Source organism: Enoplosus armatus, chromosome 19, assembly GCF_043641665.1.
Source record: "Enoplosus armatus isolate fEnoArm2 chromosome 19, fEnoArm2.hap1, whole genome shotgun sequence".
Classification (NCBI taxonomy): domain Eukaryota; kingdom Metazoa; phylum Chordata; class Actinopteri; order Centrarchiformes; family Enoplosidae; genus Enoplosus; species Enoplosus armatus.
Window position 1 is genome coordinate 2,016,980 of NC_092198.1, and position 24,453 is coordinate 2,041,432.

The following is a 24,453-nucleotide window of genomic DNA, read 5'->3' on the forward strand; positions in this document are numbered from 1 at the left end:
AAAACAAGCAATCTTATTCTTCATCTTGGGTGTTAGGAAACAGCTGGAATGGGACAGAATGAAAAGGACAAACCCAGCTGTACCCCCCATGACACACACACACACACAAGGAGGCTGAAAGCTGCTGGGAGGTTTCATACTGGTTATAATGGTGATGATCCACCAGATGAGGGCGCTCTCCCTCTTTAAGTCATCTGCATGTTTGAAGAAATCAAGTCAGGGAATACTGAAAAATCAGCTCACATACAAACGGAGAAAATAACCGAACCTGATGTTGAATAAAGAAAACTGTTTTCTGATTTTTCAGCGGTTGAATGAAACTCACGTTCTGACTCCTGAAATGCTAAAACTGAAACTTTGGGATTAAATTTTGCTTTAAATCTGTTTTGGTAAAATAAATGCTCCACTTTTTAATAGGAAGCTCCTAATCGAAATTATTCTGCATCGAGCCAAAGCCCAGAATCAGCATTTATTTTTACATAAATCCAGGGAATGCATCATCTGCAGCTGTCAAAATGTATTTTCATGTCACATTCCTGAGCTGTAACGCCTCTGTCTGAGTGGGAGGTTTGTGTCGGAGCTCTCACTTCTGTGATTTGCATCAGATTTCCCTTCATCTCCTCTGTTTCTCCCCACAAACACTGAAATGATGGCTTCATCCTATTACCTGCAACTCTAGCGTAAATGTTTATGGAAATGGCCCGTTGGAGCAGGCCAAGTGTTTTCCATCAGCAGCTCTTTGCAGTAATAATACTGCAGTGTTGATGTCAGACCCGCCCTGCCTGAAGAGGGGAGGCTAATGGCCCCCCCGCCCTGCATGAACCAGAGAGATGAGGAGGGAGAAAAAAAAATCTAATTCACCTTAAATGTGGTGCTGCAGGGTTGGGAAGCGAGAGGGCATCTGTTCAGAGAGTCCCCATTAAAGGAGCATTATGTAACATCAGACTGTGGATGATGGAGATTCAGCCACAACACAATTACAGGGAACGTGGACACGAGTCTGAAGGCTCACACATTTCACACACTTGGTGATGTTTGGAAGTTTGTTGTCCAATATATTTAAATTGCAATCTCAATATTCAATTCAATTCAGTAATAATTATCGTTATTACTAAGAGCTTGCTATTGTTTCAAAATTTAAATTAATAAAGAAAATTGAAAAAAAAAGCCTGTGTGTCTCTTGTTTTTATTTATTTTATTTGTGTTTATGTGCATTTTCCTTAAAGGTCTATTCTATAATCGTGTGTCTCTCCTGTCACGCCTGTTTCACTTCTATTATATGTTTTTATGCTGCTTATGTGAGTGCAAAATAAAGAATACAAAAATATTGTTCTGTTTGATATTGTGTGCTAATTGTGTAGCTTTGACATGACTTCATTAGGTTGGTTGTAATGATGATATTGTACGTTTTCATCAGAAAATGAGATACCATTAAGAACACCAAAGGTATTCTAAAAACAATAACTAGTACAAAAACAGGAAAACTGGATTCTGAAGTATAGACTAACTTAGTTACACTGACTTTACATGTTTCCTAGTTTTGATCAGGATTTTGGAGAATCCTGGTCATCCTGGTTTCAGAAACCTGCATAAAATCTTCAGGAATCAAGACAGTGAGAATCATGTATAAGTCCTCATAGGAAGTACAACACAGTAATTAATTTAGTAAATAAACACATAAGATCCACTAAAGGTAAAATGATTCAAACACACAACATCAACAGTTAGCCAAATATTACAATAAAAAAACAGCAAAATAAAAATACATATTTAACGTATATTTAATATCATAATTTCATCCCAAATCAGAGATGTTTTTAGATTCTTGCCACATTCTTTAAGTAATCAAAAAGAAAACATTTGTGGTAGGAATAATGTGTTCTTGACTACCAGTTAGGTGCCTGCAGTACCATTTGTGACCATTGAGGGCGCTGTGGGCCCCGGTGGCTCTCCGGAATGCTCCGGAAATAGCCGTCATGAACCGGAAAAGGTACATATTGGTCATGGAGAACAGCGTTGTAGCCGAAGTGTTGAACTCTATCGCAGGAAGTCTTGTGTTTTAATTTAGCTGTTTTAACTGTTTGGTAAGATTTCACATTTTTTACAAGCTGACAGAGAAGCGGATTTTTACCGGAGATGGGAGTCCCGGCGTTTTTCCGTTGGCTTAGCCGAAAATATGCGTCAATCATTGTGCATTGTGTTGAGGAGAAGGTGAGTGATTAGCATGTTAGCTAGCAGCCAGTTTACATGTCGCGTTGACGTTAGCGGGAAGATTTCAACGTGTGATGTCTTTCTGAATACATCTTGTTTACAGACCACAGTCGATGGGGTTTGTTCTCGGACGTTAGTACCGCGTCGTTGATGCATTTTGTGTTGTGAAGGTTTCGGTTCGTCCGACATCAGTTGAGACAAACAACGCAGAAAACAACGGAAGTTTGTTGACTTCTTAATGAGATTGTACACAAAACGGCGTGGTTGTTTATGTAACTTCAGATTACCGACAAAGGCGTGCTAATTAACACTATTCTATTTAACGTGGCGCTAAACGAAACCTTCATCAACCTTTAACGGTTAAGAGCGATGTTTAAACTCCATGTTGTTGGACAATATTGACCCACCTTCTGTCATGACCTGTAGTTGCACTGAGTGTGGGTGAACTTTTAGGATTTGACGGCATCAAACATCAAAAATAGTAACACACTTAATAAATTAAAACATTGAAATGCAGGAGGGTTAAAGCGGAGGCGCCGTGTGTGTAGTGAGCGTGGGATGCGTGGGATGCGTGGGGTGTCCTCCAACTATAAATGATTTGTGTTCTATTTTATCTTCACAGGGGAAAGAATGTAATGGAGTCCGTATTCCTGTCGATACCACCAAGCCAAACCCCAATGAGGTGGAATTCGACAATTTGTACTTGGACATGAATGGGATCATTCACCCATGTACACACCCAGAGGACAAGTAGGACTATTTTTATATATTTATTTACTATTTTCTGTCATTTAGTAGATTAAGAAACAATCAAATTGGTTCATATAGAGAAAAAGACAGTAGTGGCAGCCCTAGATTGAGTGATTAGGGGACTTTGGTGAGCACAACTTTTTGTTCCTATGATTAAACCTGGTTTACCTCCCGTTTATGAAATGTTTTAAGTCACAACCTACAACAAGAGATTATTTGCTTACACTAAACAAGGGGACTTTAAAATGCCAGACTATTTTAATTGAAGTTTGGTGTGACACATCCCCACATATAAGAACAGCAGAAATAAATGATAAAAACTATAGCCAGTCCACACACCCTCTGCATACTTAACGTTCTGAACTCTGCCGTCCACAGACCAGCTCCCAAAAATGAAGATGAAATGATGGTCGCAATTTTCGAGTACATCGACCGTCTGTTCAATATTGTGCGGCCCAGGAAAGTCCTCTACATGGCCATTGATGGAGTGGTAAGTACCTGTCAGTAACAGACACCTGCAGCCGGAGCAACGTTTGGATGAGGGCTCACGTCCACAGAAAGAACCGAAGCCGAGCAAATTTAAATCAAATATTTACTAGATTTTATCTGTTGCATATTGTTTTTCATGAGGTAAAAATGGATCGTATGGTAGTAGGCAGCTTGGCTAGTTTGACCACAGCATTTGGCTTATTGCTATTTCTCCCTTCTCTGATGTTATCTGGGTTAACATAGACAGGAAGTTAGCGGTTGTACGATAGAAATAATGCCATGTTTAACTCATCAGGCTCCAAGGGCCAAAATGAACCAGCAGCGCTCTCGGCGGTTTCGTGCCTCCAAAGAAGGAGTGGAGTTGGCGGAGGAGAAACATCGTATGAGAGAGGAGGTCATCCAGAGAGGTGTGTGACTTTTTCCAGAGAACAAATGTTGACTTAAACCTCAGATGGTACAAAAACCATCACTTTTTCCTCATGGAAGGATGATGTTTTCTCTGAGCTCCAGGGCAGAAAATACTGACAGTTAATGGCAAATGACAAAAAAGAGCTGGTGTTCTTTGTGTTCTTTGAGAGCTACCCGCTCTACCCAGCCGTACCCCCCATGCGACAGTGCTAACCACTGCACCATCATGCTGCCCAGCATAAACAAAGCACATTTTATTTTATAAAAGCATCGACATTTGTCCCTTTGAAACTCTTGCAGTGATATTACCTGGTGCACAGTTGTGTTTTGTGTATCTGAAATATAATTTACGCTTTTCTTAGAGAGGAAACACGGTTTCCTCTTAACGCTCTTAACTCAGGCCAGCAACATTAAACATTCACTGGCTGAATTAATCAAACAACTCACTCTGGATGAGTAAATGAATCCTCCACGATTTACAGTTGAAGTAGTGTTGTTCCCTGATAGAAGTGTCACTGTGTATTTGTGCCATTATCTGTCTTAACCCTTCGTGCTCAGTGTAACCTTACTTGTTTTTCCTCTGCAGGAGGTTATCTTCCACCTGAGGAGATCAAAGAGAGATTTGACAGCAACTGTATCACTCCAGTAAGTGGGAGAAGTACTACATCCAGTTTTATTTTGATAGAACTTATTACTCTATCTACTGTTTTACTGCTGCTTTTAATTATTAGTTTGTTGTTATGACGTAAGAGAGTGTAAAGCAAAATTACAGGGTTTGACTTCTTGTGTCTCCAGGGAACAGAGTTTATGGACAACCTGGCACACTGTCTTCGATACTACGTCGCAGACAGACTCAGCAACGATCCAGGATGGAGGAATATCATTGTGCGTGTAACTTTGCTGCTCAGGCTTTCAAATACAGCCAGAACGGTTACCAGCAATTTCTTGTTGTTGTTGACCGTTTTATAGACACAACAGAATAACATGTTAAAAAATGAATTGTTGTTGTAGTTTTCAGCTCTTGACAGTTGTCATGTTGCACCCTGGTTGTATGTTGATGTACGGTGTTCACCGCCACTAACCTTCAGTAACGTCTTTAATCCAGGTCCTCCTGTCTGATGCCAGTGTTCCAGGTGAAGGTGAACACAAGATTATGGACTACATCAGGAGACAGAGAGGTACAGCTGCCTTACACTTAGGATTACAGGATTACACTTTACAGCAACAGACAAGAATAAGCATCCCAAAGATCACTAAGTAAGCCGTACAAGCAAATACAAAATGCGTCTAAGGTGCACAAAAACATGTAAAGCACAGACAAGTCGAAATGAGACCTTTGCAGCTGGCAGAATTCAATCAGACATGACAGACTGATGAACAGTGTGTGCACAAACACTGTCAGACACTTTGTTGACTCATGTTTGTGATTCACTTTGACAGCTCAACCCAACCACGACCCCAACACACACCACTGCCTGTGTGGAGCTGATGGTAAGCCTTTCCAACGTCTGTACTGTAAAAGAAATGAAGAATAAATACAAGTTGAATGATAAATAAATCTTATCAGCCAACTCGTTGAAACAAAACCTTTTCGTGCAGCTGACCTGATCATGCTGGGCCTGGCCACCCATGAGCCAAACTTCACCATCATCAGAGAGGAGTTTAAACCCAACAAACCCCGACCCTGCGCACTCTGCGGACAGATGGGTCACGAAATCAAGGATTGTCAGGGGACGGCCAGAGAGAAACAGGGAGAGGTGAGTTTTGTAGCCACTAACCAGAACATATCTTGTACTGTCATTGGGCTGATGTTTTAAATTCAAACGACGTTCTTGATCTCTCTGTTTTCTTCTGTTCTTTCAGCACGATGAGTTTGCAGACTCTATGCCAGTTTCTGAACAGGAGTTTATATTCATCAGGCTCTGCGTGCTGCGGGAGGTATGATGCTCAACATTGCACCTTTCTGGCATTTTAAAAAGTGGCTGATTGGCGTGAGGTGGCGCTATAGTTTCTGACGCAGAATATTTTAGACACTGCTCATCTCAACCCTCAAATCTCAATCAATTATGCTTTTCATGAGGACGTTTGTTATTTCACACAGGTGCTACAGCATTCGATCACTATATGTGTATAATATGAATGTCGCTGATTGCATTTAGAGACATTTAGGGCAACAAGGTGTGCCATAGCTCCATTTCAACACTGTCAAAATCTAAGTTGACCACCTAAACTGGTTAAAAGTATTTAACTGTCTGTCATTCGTTACACTTCAGTTTGCATGTTACTTGTTTACAGTGGATAATATTTTTTATTTTGGAACTCAAGTGAGAATTGAAATTGAAATACTACACTATGAATACCAGGAAACAATCCAGCTTTCTTAAGTTGTATTGAGTATTTCATACTTTGCTAAGTGCTGTACACGTTAATATGACTGGCCATGCATTCAGATTCATAAATATGATACAAATTCATCAGTTACTCTTATTTCTCCGCCTGAAAACCATCAGAATTGTTCCGATTTTCTTTTTCTGGATATAATTCTGTCTGTGTTTGAACTGGAATGTGTACAACAGCAAACCTTGGCTTTAAACCTAAAAGCACGTTCCATATAACCTGCATTAAATCTGCTTTCAGTACCTCGCCAGAGAGCTGACCATGGCCAGCCTGCCGTTTCCCTTCGACTTTGAGAGGAGCGTAGACGACTGGGTCTTCATGTGTTTCTTTGTTGGGAATGACTTCCTGCCACACCTGCCGTCCTTAGAAATCAGGTGGGCTTCAGGACACCCCTTTCAAGACCTAAATTCATAACCTGAAAGTACTGAGGTGTAATAAATGTACTACAGGATTTGTTTCGCTGCCTGCCGACTCAATTATGCCGGCGTCACTCCAGAAGTGGCCGAGGGGTTAATTACAGGACAGTTGTATTGTGTTGGTTTAAACCGTGCAGGTGTTTTCTTTACACCTTTTCTGATGGGGCAGCCACATTTCCTGCTGATGTCAAAGATAAATCCATGTTTGGTGTCAGTTCAATGTCCCATCCTGATTCTCATTTAAATTGACGCTGTTTTTGTTTGTCACAGAGAGGGAGCGATCGATCGACTGGTCAACATTTACAAAGACGTCGTGCACAAAACTGGAGTGAGTATCGTCACAGATTTCTTCCGTTCAGTGTTTCCAGTCGTGGGTTATTGTTGTTTAAAGCAGCTCTGACCAGGCCAGTGTTTGTCTGTAGGGCTACCTGACGGAGAACGGCTACGTCAACCTGGAGCGAGTTGAGCTGATCATGCAGGCGGTGGGCGTGGCCGAGGACAACATCTTCAAGAAACGCAAAGATGACGACGTAAGATTTCTGCAATTTCATATAGTGATCATTATAATTTGGGCTGAAGACAACGAGGCTTTTTGTTTCAAGCCTCAGTACTTTTTTGATAGTTTTGGACGACAAAGGACCAAAGCTTTTCATAACTTTTTAGACTATTTTAGTTGTATTTTTAGGGCTGTGTGTTGTGTTTTAAACAGTTAACATTAAGAATGTTGGTTTACCGAAACGTAGGTTCAAATGATACCCAGCCTTAAAAGACAGAATCTGCGGTTGGATCACACAGCTAGCTACAGCCTGGCAGTTTACCACAGCAGTAAATATTTCTATTCTAACCTTGATTGATGGCTTTCTGTGACTGACAAGTTTTCACATTTTGTCTCTTTTAGGAAAGCTTTAAGAGAAGAATGAAAGACAAACGAAAGAGGATGAAGGTGAGTAAAACGGGTGGATGATGATGATGATGAAACACTTTGCTGTAAAACTGTATGGACTGATGTGCATCTCTACTGATGATGAAAATTAGAGCTCAATCAAGTTTCCACATTCTCCTTTTCTGCTTCATCAGCTGATGTTGGCGTAGCGCCCACCGTGTTTGAAAATCCAGTTAGAACTGAACTCCCATGCGAGTCATGGCAAAAAGGCGACTCCTGCTTATTTTAATCACTTGTAATTGTGTTTTTTGATTAAAAAAAAAAATATTCTCTGTGTATTAGTTGTTTAAAACTAGCAGTGGCCAGCATTTCTTTTTTTTTTTCCTGCCCTTCTTCCTAAGTTTCCTGTCCATCATCTCGATAAGCTGTCATCTGGATTCAACAGTTCAACCACATACTGAATTTTCACATGGATGACAGTTTTGTTTTTCTCTCTGTGTAATCGCAGGCGGAGCAGCGGGGCCCCGCCTACCTGACCACCGGCCAGTTTGCCCCCCAGGCCCTGGGGAGAAGAGACCGACCCGAGGCCGTCCAGAACGCTCGGCACCAGGCCTACGACATGAGGATGCAGCACAACAAGGTACACGCTCAGCTTTTTGACCGTGACACTGCATTTTGCCATAATTGTCAGTGTGAACGCACTTATGAAAACAATTTGAAAATTTGAAACAGTGGAAAATATATAATATAATTTTGTGATAGTTTAGAACCACAGTTTGTAGTTTTATCTGAACATTATGAGTGAGCTAAGTTACTGATCTGCGTGAATCACAAAGTATAACATATAAATGAATGACAGTAAAACTAGTTGGTGTATATGTGTGGTTTTAATTACATATAGTAATATTTTGAGTGATCTAGTCATCACATTGCCAGCCATTTGCAGTGAAACATGATGATGAATCATCGTTGCAGCCGTGATGAAGTGTTTTTTTTCCTTTTGTCTCCAGGATGCTGCTCAGTCCCTGAAGGCCATGATGAAGAACGGTGGCAATGTAAGTGGACACATAAAAACACCCAGTTTTGCTTTTTGTTTGGTTTGATTTTTGTTGACAACATTCCAATAAATATATAAATAAAACATTAAGACTTTGTCAGACACAGAACAGTTCTGTCCTCATGATAAAAGAATTTAAGATTAAAACACTTGGGTACTAAAGATGTTTTCACAGCGTTACAAAGTCATTTCCATCAGTGTGTTTACACATTCCACCAAGTTTTATTATGATGGATGCACGCGTTCAATGGTACATTAGAAAATAATATACCTCCTGCCTCCTTTCAGTGGTAGAGATGTTTCATTGAAAACTTTATTGGAAGGTTAGAATAATCCTCTGGTTCTGGGCCACTTAGTTAGCCAGCCAATGTTGACATTGGGAAAAGGGAGTGGTATGTAAGTCTTACCCGTCTTCGTCCTCGGTGTCTTCAGCATATTGTCACTAGTTTGCTGATTAGCATGTTGTGAAGAAAAAATGTCAGCCATCATACGCTTTACGACCTTCTGCCCTTCTTTGCTCTGGAGTGTCTTGATTATGTTTGGACTTCAGTATGGACGCACAGTTGGACTGAGATCCTCTTTGGACTTTTGAGGTGCCACTTGGCTGTTGCCTGTAAAATGTAGTGTAGGTCTGCTAGACATACAGAACGGAGAAATGTATTTCTCCATCAAAAGAAAGTGGCTGTATGATGTTAATATGTTATTTTAACATAAGTACTGAACAGCAGCCAGTTTGAATGTAGTCGCTGTCTTGAGGTTCGGTTCACGGTCATGTTTCTATTTAACGTGTCTGTTAAATTTCCTGCCGGTGTACAGTGTTAAATATATCGACCAATAATAGCCGGCCATATATTAGCACATGAATGAAAAGAGCACAAAGGCTTCAGAGAAAAGGAAGGCTAAGTAGCTGCAGTAATTTTTTTTTTTTTCTTTCCCTCAGCCTTCTTCAAACATAGAAATCATACATACATACAGCAGCTGTGCCAGACAACAGAGTTTATCTTCGACTCATTGTCAGAAAAAGATTTTATAATCATCCAGTTGTTTTTTTTTATGATGAAGCAACATATAGCATAAATATGAATTTAGATTTAAAACATCACTGATGGCGTGTCGACTTTACAGCAGATATTGCAATATTTCAGTGTTGGTTTACATGTTAAAGCTGAAAGTATTAGTTGATTAATCAATTGACTATTTTAATAATAATGAAACTATTTTAATAACGAAACTTTTGAATCGCGTTTTGGTCAAAAATACCAGACGTTCCGTAATTCCTGTATCTCAGATTTACGGCGTTTCTTTGTTTTATGTGATGATGATCAAATGATAACGTTCAGTCGTCTTTTATCTTAAATAGATATAGTATAAATATCATTAAAATTTAATGAGATATAAGCTTTGACCTTGTTTTTTGGGACTGTTGCACTGATTTAAAAACAAATGTATGAGTTTTCATCTTCTACTTGGGTTTTCTTCTGATCTGCATATTTTGTGTTTTTTTTTTGTCCTGGGTTTCTTGTCGCCCTGCCCAGGCGTCTGCAGGGCCCAGCGACAGCACAGACAGGGGGGTGAAGAGGAAAGCTGAGGACAGTGACAGCGAACCGGAGCCTGAAGACAACGTCAGGTAAACCTGCACCTGCTGGGCGGGCGGGGTCACGTCTGGGGACGTAACTGTGGATGGCTAGACGCAACAGTTAACTGGTGTTGTAAATTCATCAAATACTGATGATTAGTTTAACCGGCTAGTGTTAAATGAGGGTAGAACATTTAATCAGCTAGTCGATTAATCCCACACCGTGGTAATATCGCCTCCTGCTGCTTTGAAGGCCTCAGTTGAACACAGTCTTTACCTGCTTTCAAACCTCGTCTTTGCTGACCACCACATACCATTCTGTTACCATAAACCAATCGAATCAAAGCAACAAAATCGCAATATCAAACAGGCTACTGATTGGCTGCCTGCTCTGCACACAGTGGCCTCGAGGTTAGATGGTTAACTGCTCCGCTGTCACCACATGGTGACTTACAGCAGCTCCTTGAAGCATCAGCAGAGAAAATGAATCCGATTTAACAAGATAGAAGATAAGAACAAGTTATTCTATTCTGTTAATGTTTCACGTAGTACATTAGAGAGCCAGTAGAGTAATTAATATTGGAAATGGGTAGAATGATAAGAGATCACTTACAATCGATTAATTCTGTTTTGACTGATAAAACCTATTTTTTTTTGTCTACTAGAGTACCTTTCTAATATAATGACCTGCCTCACCATTTTAGCCAAAAACAAACTCTTGACACTTACAGTCTCTCTGCTGGTGAAGCAGTGTGCATTCAGTGTGTGTGTCCTCCAGACAGCCTGCATGCAGATAATAAAATGCCTGTAAAATAAATCTTTACAGGCCCGCTTCAGGCAGCGAAGACGGAGTTAAAACACCAACAACCAGAGAGAGAGAGATGCACTCATTAATGCCTCAGTGCTGCAACACAAGCTGTTTAACTCTGCCACCTCCCTAACACACACACACACACTTAAACACACTCACCCCTCTGCCGAACAGCTCCCACCTCCCTCTCCATGTGATTAATATGGAAAGCAGGAATATTTGAGTAAATTCCTCTGTGACGCCACTCATCAAAGCTGCTAAATCCATCAGGCTAAATTGGTATTCATGGAGGCTTTCCTCTCAGGAGCCGGCGCTCCCTGCGGGCCGCTCCGAGGATCCACGACACAGATGCTGGACGGCCTTGATTATGTGTGCAGAACGGCATCGCCGCCCCAAATCTACTCAGAAGTCAAAGCCATTAAACTATTCCAGCAGCAGCGAGGAAGTTAATGCAGCCTTTTCAGCCTATAGATGAACAGAGCAGCATCCTCGAAACTAGTGATTTTAATAAGCAAAGGGATTGTTTAGGTAGATTTACACTACAAACATCTGACACTCGTGTTCAACAGTAGAGCAGATTTACATTTCAAGGTCACAAATACTACAAGTATGGAAAAAAGAGTTGTATTAAAGCCACAGCTTCCAGACAGTTGATCAGTATTATGATATAAACAGGTGTATACTGTATGTTCAGGATGTGTATTCTGTCCAGAGTGAGAAGCTCACTTCTTGATCCAGGTTTTAACCTTGAATTGGTTTCCCCTGGCAAATTTTGATCAGCTGTCGTTATAGGGGTCATGATGTCTGATCAAACGATCAACAATCGGGCTGAGAGCGAATGGCATGTCCGACATAATGATCGGCTGTCTTGTGAATTTCCCTGGTGGCTGCTATCCTGCACAGTGTGAGTTCATGTCTGTGCAGAAAGGCAGATTAAAACATGAAGTGTGAGTCACAGCAGCATACGGGATTAACAGAATCGTGTCTGCAGTTAATGTCTTTCTCCATCACAGCTGGCTGCTGAGGTTTAATACTTTTTATTCCAGACTGTTTGTGTTTGTGAAGGAAACTAGATGCATCATGTAAGCGGTTGCGATCAGTAAAGTATAACGTGTGCTGCAGGTTGTGGGAGGACGGCTGGAAGCAGCGATACTACAAGACCAAGTTTGACGTGGAGGTGACGGATGAGGATTTCAGGCAGAAGGTGGTTCGGTCGTACGTGGAGGGTCTCTGCTGGGTGCTGCGCTACTATTACCAGGTAACACTGAAGTGACTCTGTGGCTTCATTCACATGTACTCCGTAAAATAGTATCATAGTCTGAACTGAATGTGTCTGCTCAGAAACTACATGTTTTGGCCAAATGTGGCCTGAGCGTCGTTCTCCAAACGTTACAAACTTTTAAATGGCCCCCTTTGAACTGTTCTCATGATTTCGGTGACCCCCCCCCCTCCTCACCTTTCTTCTAGCTTCACAATTAGACCACAATATCCACCTCGAGGCAAGAACATCCAGCTGTGTTTAGCCTTTTAATAAAATCAAGCACCAAACATTTCCAATCCGGACTCTGAGTTACAGATTCAGATTCTGTTTAGATCATAAATTTAAAAAAAAAAAAAAAAGCTTTTAAAAGCTATTTTACTATGTTATAGGGCACGGCTTCTCTCCTTGCACTACTACACACCCAGTCTTTCTTTCTGCAGCATTAGTGTGTCTAAATATCAACACAACCCCAAAAAAAGGCTGTTAATAAATGTGTTTATATCACAGTCAAAGAAATGAACACTAGCTCTAATAATAGTCAAATTATCTGTATGTTGTTTGTTACATCAAACACAAAATAGTCCTTTTAAGTGTTTCAGGTCAAGTCAATTTTATATATATATATATATATATATATCTCACAAATCATAAATTTGCCTCAAGGACTCTGGACACTGTTTTCTAGAGCGACTAAATGTTTTTGCTTCAGCAGGAAAAGCTCGAAACACTAAGGTACAAACAACCGATGAGTGAACGACTTCAAGTTAAAACGAAAATACAACTCATTTAAGTGTTAGTGTTCCAGCTGGAAGTGTAATTAAACAAGTTCACTAAAACTGAGCCACTCCAGCTGCGGTAGAAGTTTCTTCACTGTGCACGTCCGTTACAAACGGTTTGAAGACCTCTCCGTGACTTTTCCTGTCATGAAAATTAATAATTGGATGGATGTTCAATTCGTTTGATGGGGACCACAAAATAAATCTGTATTCAGAGATCCAAAGACATGCTGTAGGTTTGTTGAAAAGGTTTTATTTTTTAACCAAAGAAAAGACACCTAACGGGCGACCAGTGTGTTTTCTAACAGAGTGACAGGTTTTTTGTTGAAAGTCAAGAACTCCTTACAGTCGAGTGGCTGGACAAATAAAACCCCACACAGCCGCCCCGATATCTCCACTTATTGTTTGCAGTGTGATTAAACACTAAATCATTTTATTGTTGTAAAATATTGATCTTTATCTCAAAATGAAATAATCAGCTGTCGGGCCTCTCCAGGAGAGCCGGGGCGTCTCGGGCTGAGCCGGGGGGATTTGTCCGGGCTGATTGTGAGCGGTGTATATCCGCGCTCTGTGTTGACTCCACATGCTCGCCAATCCAAAGCCCGTCTCAGGGGGCTGTTCTGGATGAATTCATTAGCGGGCCCTCGGCGGACGGGGACGTGTCTGCTCTCTGCTGCCACACATTCACGGTTCTGTCCGCCGCCGCAGAGTTATGATCACGCACACCTGACCTCGCCAAATGATGCGGGAAGGCAGAGCCGGGTTTATCCAGAACACAAAAGACGAGATCCACACTTTGTTCTGTGTCTCCGTTTTTCAGATCCTTGAGTTTTTAGGTGTGTGACCCTGATGACGACTCACCCAGAAATCTGTGTTGCAGAATGAAACTGCTTCATAGCGTGGAGACATTTCTTTTCAACTATTTGAATCTTGAAGTGTGTTCTCAGTCACTTCATATTCAAAAGAAAACGACAGTGTTGCTTGTAGAATAAAGATAAATGTAGGTTCCCAGCACAGTCTGAGAAGCCCTTTGATATGAATATTGAAATGTATCTGATGTACTTGACTATTAAAGAATGAATTTAATTTAATTGAAACAAATTGAATCAGGACCTCCTGGATTGAAATCGAATAGAATTTAGAGATCAGGGCCAAGTCTCAAATCTTCTGTCTACTTTAATCTACAACCTAAATACTGCTTAATGATGATAATAATGTATAATCAATGAATGCATTTTGTTTTAATTTATTTTTGGTTTATGGCAGCCACTTTATTTCCCTTTTAAACAGGACTGGCGGTTCTTAAAAGTTCCAAATCTTTGGCAGCACAAAATATCAACCAGTGTGAAACACTCGATCTGAGGCAAAAATTATTTTCCACATTTTTAGGAATAAGTGATGATTGAAGTCATTAAGAATATGTTTTATGATTTGACAGATGTCATCAAACTCGTATATAAAAGAATCAGAGTGATTGTCAGTCTAATGAGTCGTGTTACGTCAGACAAAACGGCTCCTTTTTTTGTTTTTATTGAGAAATGAAATGAATCGGTCCAAGCGCATTGTAGTCGATTATTTTAACTATTTGATGAACTGCTTGTTCACAGTGATTCAAATCAGTCAATGGACCGCCAACTACTTAATAAATAATACAAGTATTGTTTAGTTGCAGCCCTAAATTGGGCAACAGAAGACACGGTATGATTTAAATCCTTCAGATAAGGTTACACTGAAAGACGAGGGATGACACTGAATCATTGTCCAGCCTTTCGTTATACTCCTTCATTTACTTTGATAACATTGTGAGCTGGCAGCTTCTTTTCCTTGTCAGTTGTTGTGAAACGGGACAGTAAATGTATTTTTTTGTGGTTGTGGTTTGTGGTCTTTGACCCCGCCGGCCACGGTCACAAATGAATTTCTCCTCGAGACAAAACATTTCGTCATATTAACATAAATGATTTGTGCGATTATTTGAAGGTGGAGATTGGAGCCTCTTCTACCTTTTATTATGGTAAAGTCCCATATTATCATTTGAATGACCACCTTTAATAATAGAGTGGTGGGCTTTAAAACGAGATTGGCTGAGATGTGAGGATTGGTGGATTTATCAGAGGTGGATTGTGGGAAGTGAAGGTCGTTCTTTGGTGCGAGACGTGTTTGTTCAGGAAGGATAAGTGGTCCAAATACTGGATCTGCAGGATTAGATGTTTTTTTTTTTCCCTATTGCTCTTCTTCTTTGCTCCTATATAAACCTTTCAAAAACACAAAGCTGAGAAAGGGAATTCTTTTCTAGATGCAAGAGCCTCTCAGCAGGTGTTGGGGAATATTTTGTCCCCAGATGCTCCAGGGTTCACGGTGCTGTCTGTCTTTCAAAGGACTGGATCAGTTTTTGCTTCACTGTAGTTCAAGCAACAAAAATCAGCTCCCCCATGTCGTCGACATCGAAGCTTGAAAGTTAATTTTGGAGTTGGAGCCGCTGAGCAGGCAGTTCAGACTGTTTCACATATACAGTTTAAAACGCACTCCGTCTGATCAGGATTCAGGCTTGTGGAGGTTTTTAAATGTCAGCTCAGCCACGTTCGTCTGATCAGATTGGATTTTAAGCTTTATGCTGCTGTGGAACTTCTGTGGAAAAAGGGCAAAGAAAAGCTTTTTTCTTTCCATATCCTCGTTGTCTTTAAGTGTCTTTTTCTCATTTAGCTTGTCAGTCAGGAAATTACTTCAAGTCTAGCACTTAAAATAAAAATGTTCTGTAACACAAAGGGAAGAGCAACAAATCCAAACCAACCAGGAGCGAACGGTGAAGTGTAGAGCATCGAACAGGAGATGAATCCACAACAGTTACGTCTGTAATCAAACAAAAAAGCCAAACTTCTCAAATGTGAGGGTTATTTATTATTTATATTTTTATATTTTTGGGCTCTTCGATAATCAGCAGATCAATCATTTCGGATGATACTTGTTAGTTGCAGCCATAGTTGAATGGCTCTGTGGCTGGTTTGGTGAAACACCAGCAGCACATGGCCTGTTTGTGGCAGAGCTGACATGTAAAGTCATATTTAAGTCTGTGATTGTGTCTGTGTGTGTTTGCAGGGCTGTGCCTCCTGGAAGTGGTACTTCCCGTTCCACTACGCCCCGTTTGCCTCCGACTTCAAAGACATCAAAGGGATGTTCACCGATTTTGAGAAGGGGACCAATCCGGTGAGAATGGACTAAAAACTTCTTTCTCTTCTTCTCGTTCTTTTGTTGTCTCGGTTCTTCCACGATCACACGAACAAAGAAATGCATCTTGAACATGCTGCTCCAATCAAATGCCAGTGAAGAGAGCATCGATACTGAATTCAGGATTAAGTCTTTGATAAGAAACATAAAAAAGACAACAATTAAAGACGTGCACCAGCAGATGAATATTATATAAAAAAAATATATAGAAAATAAGAATGAAGAATAAAAAGTAGTGCTGGAAAATGACATAATAGGAAGTCATAACTAGCAGCTCACATTGGCACAAATATATGTGCTGAAGTTGTGAATTGCTGAGTAAGTTAATTACTTGTGTTGTTGTGTGGTTGTTGTGATGTTGTGTGCAGTTCAAGCCACTGGAGCAGCTGATGGGAGTGTTTCCTGCTGCCAGCGGAAACTTCCTGCCTCTGACGTGGCGAAACCTCATGAGCAGTCCGGTAAGAGTCCAGAGTGACGTGCAGAGAGATCAGGAGACTGTTGAAAAGTCCAGATAGGTTTGAGGGGAAAAAAAGTTGAAATGCATTAGATCTGCAGGGAATAAATATCCGCTACAGAAAGAAACGTTTTTTACTTTTGAGCTGCCTCGTGTTTTTACAAGTTGTGGTTTTTCAATTCAATTCATCTTATTTTAAACACAGGATTCTTCCATCATCGACTTCTACCCCGACGACTTTGCCATTGATCTCAACGGCAAGAAATACGCCTGGCAGGGTGAGTCGATCAATGGTGGAGGTGCTGTTTTTTGTTTAAAATCTAATGAAAAACATTTGATTATCTGCATCTAGTGTCTTCGTGCCCTCGTGTACATTTATGCCACTCAGTGGGTGGCTCATATCACAACACTAGTAGAGGTCAAATACCTGTATATGTGCTTATTTTGAAGGTGTGGCCTTGTTGCCTTTTGTGGATGAACGCCGGCTGTGGGCGGCGCTGGCTGACGTCTACCCCGACCTCACACCTGAGGAGGGTGAGTGGAAAACTCTGTAACTAAAGATGATTATTGTTTGACATTTATATTTACGATGGTCACTGAGGCAGCTGTGGAACGTGACGGACCGAGGGAACTGGAAAGATATGAGAGTACACACCAGCCAGAGAGTTATTAAGTTTTGGTATTATTCAGATTAGATTTAATTTACAATATATAAATGAGAAGATATAGTGGAGAAGTCTATATTTTTATTAAATGATGGAGGGGGACTGAGAGAGAAAAGTAAAAGATCTTTCTGTGCTTTATTTACAGTTTGTAAAGTTTTAATGTGGCAAATTCAAGACCGCTAACGCCGACCATTAAATATACTTTGATTGTACCAGCTGCTGTGACCACAGTTAAAAAAACCAATTCAATTAACTGGAAACTACCTCATTTATTTAACATAAGATCGTTTTTTTTCTCTCTTGTTTTTGGATATAATCATCATCCAAGTCACACAGTTTATTGTTCTCATCTTTCTTCCGTCTCTCCTTCGTCTCACTTCTGCAGTCTGTTGTTCTGTTGTCATTCATCAGCTCTCTCTCGTCCCACCATATCTCCTTTCTTCTCCTCCATCGTCCGGTCCGGTCCAGTCAGAGCTCCAGTCTCTCCAGTAATCACTGGTTTTTCCTTCCTGACCTGCCGTCTGTTCTCTGTTGCAGTGAAAAGAAACAGCCTGGGAAGCGACGTGTTGTTTCTTGGGAAGTCTCACCCGCTCTTCGACTTCATCCATGAGCTCTACCGTACAGAAGCTCAAGAGGTAACAAACCCAAAACTACAGTCACGTTAGGTCACGTTACCTGCAGCCTAAATTCAAATCGATGGCTGAATGTTCGGCCTTTCATTTAAAACACACCTGGAGTTTCCTAGCAGACTTTCTTAGCCAATGCACTTTAGAGAGGAAGCAACAAAGGGGCTGATGGTTTTCATGTTGACAAACGGGAGCGCTAACAACATGCAGCATCTGAGAAGTTTCACCGTTTCTCATAGTTACGTGGTTTCATTGCTTCTTTATATTTGTTAAATACCTTGACTGTGGTTTCATGCATCATGCAGCGGACACCCTCCCCGCCACAAACAGTCAGCTGCTTTGTCAGCTTAACACGCGTCACGTAATAATAGTCTTCTTCTGTGGTTCTGTGGATCAAACTTTGATATCCAGTGAAAGATCTGCATGATTTGCTGCGTCATTCTGCTGCAGCTGTGCAGGTGTCCTCTGAGTTGGATTTTAGTCATATTGATTATGCATTTGTAAACCAAAGCTGTTGTTTGGACTATTAGATATTTTACTCGCTGGGTGAATTCTTCTTAATGAGCTGAGGAGGGAAGCAAAAATACAACAGCATGTAAAAACATACAAACATTAAACAGGTCTGATTTAGCTCAAACTAGAGACTGTACTCATTTAAAGACTCACTGTGAAAGCTTCTATTTAAAGGCATTTTTTAAACCGTTGAACAACTGCTCAAATGTTAGTTATATCCCAAAGAACAGACAACATACTGATGGTTTATCTATTTTAAAGTCTTACTAGTACTACAGCTAAACATGTAAAGTCTGTCCTGATGGTGGCACCAGAGAATAGCTCATGGGGTCATTAAAATGGTTTACCCTCTGGGGAGCAGGGATATGGTTAAAAAGTTAAATTAGCCTCTTACACGATGTCTACACAGCCTGTTAAACGGGATGTGTTCAGGAACAGTATTGAGTGCAAGTCACTCGAATTGCGGCAGTGTTCAGACAGAGAACAGACCTGAAGTGTGAAAACACACTTTGTAAACCGTGAGCTGTTGGCTGTATCAACACCAATGCAAGCCGTTCTGTCTGTGTAATGAACGACTGAATAAAGGTCGTAGATAATCTTCCGTGCAAAGCTGACAAATTTCCAAAAATGTAAGAAGTTCGTCCTCTGAGGAACCTAAATGTGATCAGTGAGTTTCATGGCAACATGACAAGCTATGCCCTTGATGCTAGCAGGACAAAACCGTCTTGAAGTAATTCTCTCATGCACATTATTCCAGTTGGCTGCTACGTCGACTCCCTGAATGAAATCACCATTTAGTACTTGATTCAAACTGCACCTTTGTCTCCGTCAGGGCACTGAGATCCCTGCAGAGCTCTGCCATGGAATCCAAGGTACATTAAATCTTGATGACGACCCTATTCTACCAGATAAGTAAGGAACGCCTGCTTTATTCTCACTTTTGTACATTTTGCCCCATGTTCTTATGTTTTTAAGACTCTCGCCTGCTGAAGGAGAGCTGGTCCAGTGTGACGACTCTGACCGGCTTATTTATTCACTTTTTTTTTTTTCTTCCTTCAGGTCAGTGAAGTCACCCATCCCAATGCTGCGTGACATTGCACAGAACAGTGCGATCGGGTAAGGACCGTCTGTCGCCAACATTAAATAAACACTTAAAGTAGAACATTTTGTCATGTGTGTAGTACTTCTGTTGCAGGTGGAGATATCTGCCATTTGAATACACTTCATAAACACTTCTCATAAATTGCTAGAAATTTAAAAAGGATGGACCGTCATGTGGGTTTTTAAGTAGCTTAACAGACTCTGTGTTAATACATACAGTATATTTAAAGTCATTTTTCAAATGCTTGTACTTGAACTCAGCATATGTTCGTCTGACTGGAATAAAGAGTGAGTGGAGTGCGAACGTTCAGATGATGGAAAACGCAGCGTAGACAAAGCTGATGTCAAATATGAGAGGAAGTGGACACGATAAGAGGAACACCTGTAAATGTAATGCAATCGAATACAGCAGCCGCACAGCACATCCTTTTCTTTTTGAAGCTTATAATGAGGGATGCAACTGATCGTTAAGACTCATTATTTTTCAATTAAACATTTAATCGTTTAACCTATGCAATGTCAAATAATGACACAAAGCATCGCAATTTCCTTGTCTTCAATATTCTGATCACAGTGACATTAAACAGAGAAAAGTGGCAAATGCTCAAATGTGAGAAGCTGGAACAATGTCTTTGTTTGAGAAATGACTGAAATCATTGTCACAATGATTGGCGATACATTTTCCCTCAATTCACTTAATTGTTAAAATGCACCGTTTTGCGTAGACGGTCATTGTTGGTTCAGCCCTGTTTGCATCTCTTAGCTGATGTATTCAATTGTATTGGTGGTTAGGTGTTCCTGTTATTTTGTCCACCCCTTCTGTAGAAGTAAAACCTGCAATTTGAAGCACGACTTAGTCTCAGCTTTAACACAAAGAAGTCAGAAATAAACATAACAAGCCATCATGTGCCGTTCAAAATCACAGTGACATGTAGCTTATGTGAGCGTGATTTTTCTTTCTTTCCCGCACATTTTGTCCGTCCCGTGATTCACTGATGCGCCTCCATCCAGGCGTTTGTAGCGCAGCTCCACAGCAGATTATTTTTAGAGCGGTCGCTGTGTATCTGAACGCCCACCTCTCATTAGAATAATACAAGTGTGCAGCCGTTCTCTGAGGGTGAAAAGACATTCAGGAACGTGTCGAAAATGACATGGTGAAGTAGGCGAGGCAGGTTGAGAAGAAAATGACAACTCTTCATCACAGAATAATCCTCGACATCAAACATCACAAACTCTGGACCTCTGCGTTTTCTTCCTAAAATGTGAGCTAATGGAACTCTTTGTCCTCAATTGGAAATGATTTTCTTTCCCTCTTTCTCTCTCTCTCTCCAGAGTGAAGTTCAAGGATCCCCAGTATGCAGATGACTTTGTGTTCAAGGCGGTCGTCCTTTCTGGAGCCAAGTGAGGGCTTTTCTTTGTTCAACTTGATTTATCTCAGAAATGCTTTGCCCGGCGTTTAAGACTCTTTCTTTTCAGGTGTTTTTTCATTTTGCACTCATTATTGAAGGCAATGTGATATTCTATATTTTCATTTTGTTACAAAATTCTATCAGAAGATGAAACCCGACAATGTGTTAGTCCGTCTCTCAACACTGTGTGACTTGAAAACTTTCTGACTTCAGTACTTCAGCACAGAGGAGGAAGATGATATATCAGGCTGTGATACGCATTCACGATACTGGTTAGGAGGTACACAAGTCACAACAATCACAAACTTTATTGGGGTATTCAGCACTTTGATCGTCAGCTGTTGACTTTCGTGACCTCTTGAAATGAGAGAAACCACAGTGGCTGCTCCTGATGTGCAGAGGTATCTGCACTCTGACATTTGTAGATTGAAGTCAGTAGAGGTCCTGCAGGACGCTCCCACCGCCCTCTAAACATCGCATGTTTTCTACAGATGGAGCGTTCACTTGCTTCTGTTTTGACAGTCGTGGATTTCACTTTGAAATTGTCCAAAGGAAGTGATGTAAAAAAAAAAAAACCTTCAGCTATTATTATTTTTATTAGTTACTAGTTTGTCAGTTGTTGTTTCGATTAATCATTTAATCCATCAGTTGTCTAATAATGACAAATTATTGGCCATTAAAAATGTCCAGTATATATAATTATTTCCCCATAATACAGTCTTTTTTTATTAAAATGACATGATCAGAAAATATCTAGATTGTTATTATTTTTTTTCAGAATTGGAATCAATTTTCTGTTCTGATTATTGACATTTATTGGTTAATTGATGAACATCAGACAAACAAGAGTCCACGGGGTTTCCATTAGAAGTGACATCACTCCTCTCTCTGTGATTAATGCAGATTTAGTATTTTCACGTAAAATCTTTCTCAGTGCAGCTTTAACTGTCCGTTTGTTTTGTTCAGGACTCCCAATAAGGTCCTGAAGCCAGGGGACTGGGAGAGGGGGAACAGGGAACCATGGAGGCCCCAGCTGGGCTTCAACCCAAACAGGCAGCAGGCTCACCTGGACCAGTCCGCCTTCCGGTCTCTGGGGTAAGTTACCATTTTACAGCAATTAAAAACAATTGAAAAGTCACATCTGTCCGCTTAATGAAGACTCCTTTTTATTCTCTCTCCGTATATCCACAAAAACAGACTTTAAAGTTAGTCCTTTGTCATGTTTGAAATGTCACGCATGAATAGCTAGAAACGCACACCTGCTTCTAAAACATCTTGCCGGGTGTGATGATATAATTTCATAGGAAGGAGTGTTAAACAATGACTGCTGATGATGTCTGCAGTGACTCAGTATTCAGATTTGGGAGAAGAGTACAGTATTTTAAAATGGAAAATGTGTTTAAATGTTTGTAACCGTCCCCATTAACCAGCCATCCTTGATTATGATCTAAGCTCCCTCCTCCACACATTGATATTATCATTAAGGAAATGTGAATAATTGAACATCTGGCTCGGTCCGACTGTGGCGTGTTTGGGAATTAATTATGCACGGATTTGAAGAAACGGAATCCAATTTTTTTTTTCCCCTTTTTCCGACTAAACTAAGTCGTTAATTCAGTCGTTCAGGCAGTTATGAGCCTTGATGGGGCCAAACAGGCAGGTGCTCAGAGGATGGTGAACAAGGAAACCACAGACGCATAGATACTGTTTATTTATTTGTCATTATTTATCCTTATCTAAATGGTAAATCCACACATTCACACACACACACACACACACACACACACACACACACACTCCGATGGCAGCGAGCTATCATTTGCTGCTGGCCATCCTGACCATCAGAAGCAATGTGGGGGGGGGGTTTCAGTGTCTTTCCCAAGGATACTGCAACATGTGGAGCTGGGAATCGAACTGCCAACTTTGTGATTAGTGGACGACCCACTCAACCTGCTGAGCCTTCCCATGTCAAGTTGCATAAATCCACAGGACTTTGTTCATGATGCATACAAACGTCAATAACTTTGAAACCAGAAGGAAGGTTACAACAACTTGTTTATTCCAGTTTGTCAGAATCCTTAAAAGGTCTAGAAATGTCCGAAAGATCATGATGTCAGTAGTCGAACAAGTATCTGGCCTTGTACGTCACTTCATTTGCTTATATCAGTTCTTCAGCTGGGTTGTATTTCATGTCTCCTCTTTACCTGAAGCGTCACACCCAAACCATCGCTGCTCTTTGGCCAGGTCTTTTTTCAATCCGAACACCTGTGTAATTAAGAACCTGAAAGAAGCTTCAGCGGGTGAATTAATACACATTTAGGGGCGTTTCTGTGTCAATCTTTTGTTGAAAAGACGTGTTGTTGTGAATTAGATTCTTACAGTACAACTTATCCTCTTCCTTCAGTCACAGTATGAACAGAAACCAACATGGCGGACAGTACAGCAGCACCCCGCCACCAAGCAACTACCAACATGGAAACTACCGTCCTCCACACAGCGGCGGCCACCAGCCTTTCCAACGTAAGAGACACACACACACACACTGAAAGCTGTTAAACTACAATAGATAATAACGTTTATTTGAGTGGTTTGAAATACATAGACATGGGTCTCGTTTTTACCGATGGCCTAGTGGTTAAGACACATACCTTGTAACGGCAACATCCCTGGTTTCAATCCGGCCGGCATGCCCCCCTCTCTACTACTGGAAGTGTAATATTTGAGACTTTGGCGTTTCGCCTGACCTGTTCATTCTGGATTGTCGGGGTGTAAATAACAAAACTGCTTTGCAATAATAAACAGTCAGTTGTGGTGACGGTAACATCTCAGCTCATTCTCAGTACAACATACTTCAGGTTTGATTAAAAAAAGTAAGTGGATCTTGGCAAACTGCTGCTTCCAAGGTCAGGAATGAACTTTTAAACTGGATGAATTGTTGGATTCGCGGCTGCAGCCTTCTGTCCAACAATGCTGTATTTTGTTCTGTATTATCACACTTCTACTTATTATACCTGCCCCATTCATGTCAGCTAAAATTTTCTTTTGCCTCAAAATGTTCTTCTATCCGTCACGAAAAGAGGTCATTGTGAAGTATGTGTTCATGAGTTCTGAGTGAGACATGGTCATATATTATACCCAGTTCTGATTGGGATTTGGTGCTTTCAGTCAATTCCTTGTGTTCCTGGTCAACAGGTTCCCTAGTTTTTGTCCAATAAACTGAAACTCAAATATGGTGAAATGAGGTTTTGTGGCACCATGTGTATTGTGCTCTTACAACTTTTAATCCACTAAACTGTAATATGTTTAGTATTAATATTTTTTGATATAATAATAACAAACAAAACCGAGTCTCTGTCTTTCTCAGTAGCAAATAGCAGCTTGTGTACAAGACATTCAGGTCGCAGCTTCTCATTTTTAGCCGGCGCTGA

At 40.7% G+C, this 24,453-nt stretch overlaps 1 protein-coding gene across 1 annotated transcript in view; it reads left to right on the plus strand.

The window, feature by feature from the left end:
- The first annotated feature begins 2,090 nt into the window (after positions 1-2,090).
- xrn2 (5'-3' exoribonuclease 2) overlaps positions 2,091-24,453 on the plus strand; it is a 32,166-nt gene continuing 9,803 nt past the window's right edge. The window contains exons 1-28 of the mRNA XM_070925607.1: positions 2,091-2,211; positions 2,834-2,961; positions 3,340-3,451; positions 3,746-3,857; positions 4,445-4,503; positions 4,654-4,743; positions 4,964-5,036; positions 5,299-5,349; positions 5,458-5,615; positions 5,722-5,796; positions 6,496-6,629; positions 6,942-6,999; positions 7,094-7,201; positions 7,570-7,614; positions 8,063-8,194; positions 8,565-8,609; positions 10,147-10,238; positions 12,121-12,256; positions 16,129-16,236; positions 16,626-16,715; positions 16,917-16,989; positions 17,162-17,245; positions 17,914-18,011; positions 19,348-19,427; positions 19,575-19,631; positions 20,949-21,017; positions 21,992-22,120; positions 23,430-23,545. Of these exons, the coding sequence (XP_070781708.1) occupies positions 2,137-2,211; positions 2,834-2,961; positions 3,340-3,451; positions 3,746-3,857; positions 4,445-4,503; positions 4,654-4,743; positions 4,964-5,036; positions 5,299-5,349; positions 5,458-5,615; positions 5,722-5,796; positions 6,496-6,629; positions 6,942-6,999; positions 7,094-7,201; positions 7,570-7,614; positions 8,063-8,194; positions 8,565-8,609; positions 10,147-10,238; positions 12,121-12,256; positions 16,129-16,236; positions 16,626-16,715; positions 16,917-16,989; positions 17,162-17,245; positions 17,914-18,011; positions 19,348-19,427; positions 19,575-19,631; positions 20,949-21,017; positions 21,992-22,120; positions 23,430-23,545 (2,587 nt within the window). The 5' untranslated portion in view covers positions 2,091-2,136. The remainder of the gene's footprint in view (positions 2,212-2,833; positions 2,962-3,339; positions 3,452-3,745; positions 3,858-4,444; positions 4,504-4,653; positions 4,744-4,963; positions 5,037-5,298; positions 5,350-5,457; positions 5,616-5,721; positions 5,797-6,495; positions 6,630-6,941; positions 7,000-7,093; positions 7,202-7,569; positions 7,615-8,062; positions 8,195-8,564; positions 8,610-10,146; positions 10,239-12,120; positions 12,257-16,128; positions 16,237-16,625; positions 16,716-16,916; positions 16,990-17,161; positions 17,246-17,913; positions 18,012-19,347; positions 19,428-19,574; positions 19,632-20,948; positions 21,018-21,991; positions 22,121-23,429; positions 23,546-24,453) is intronic.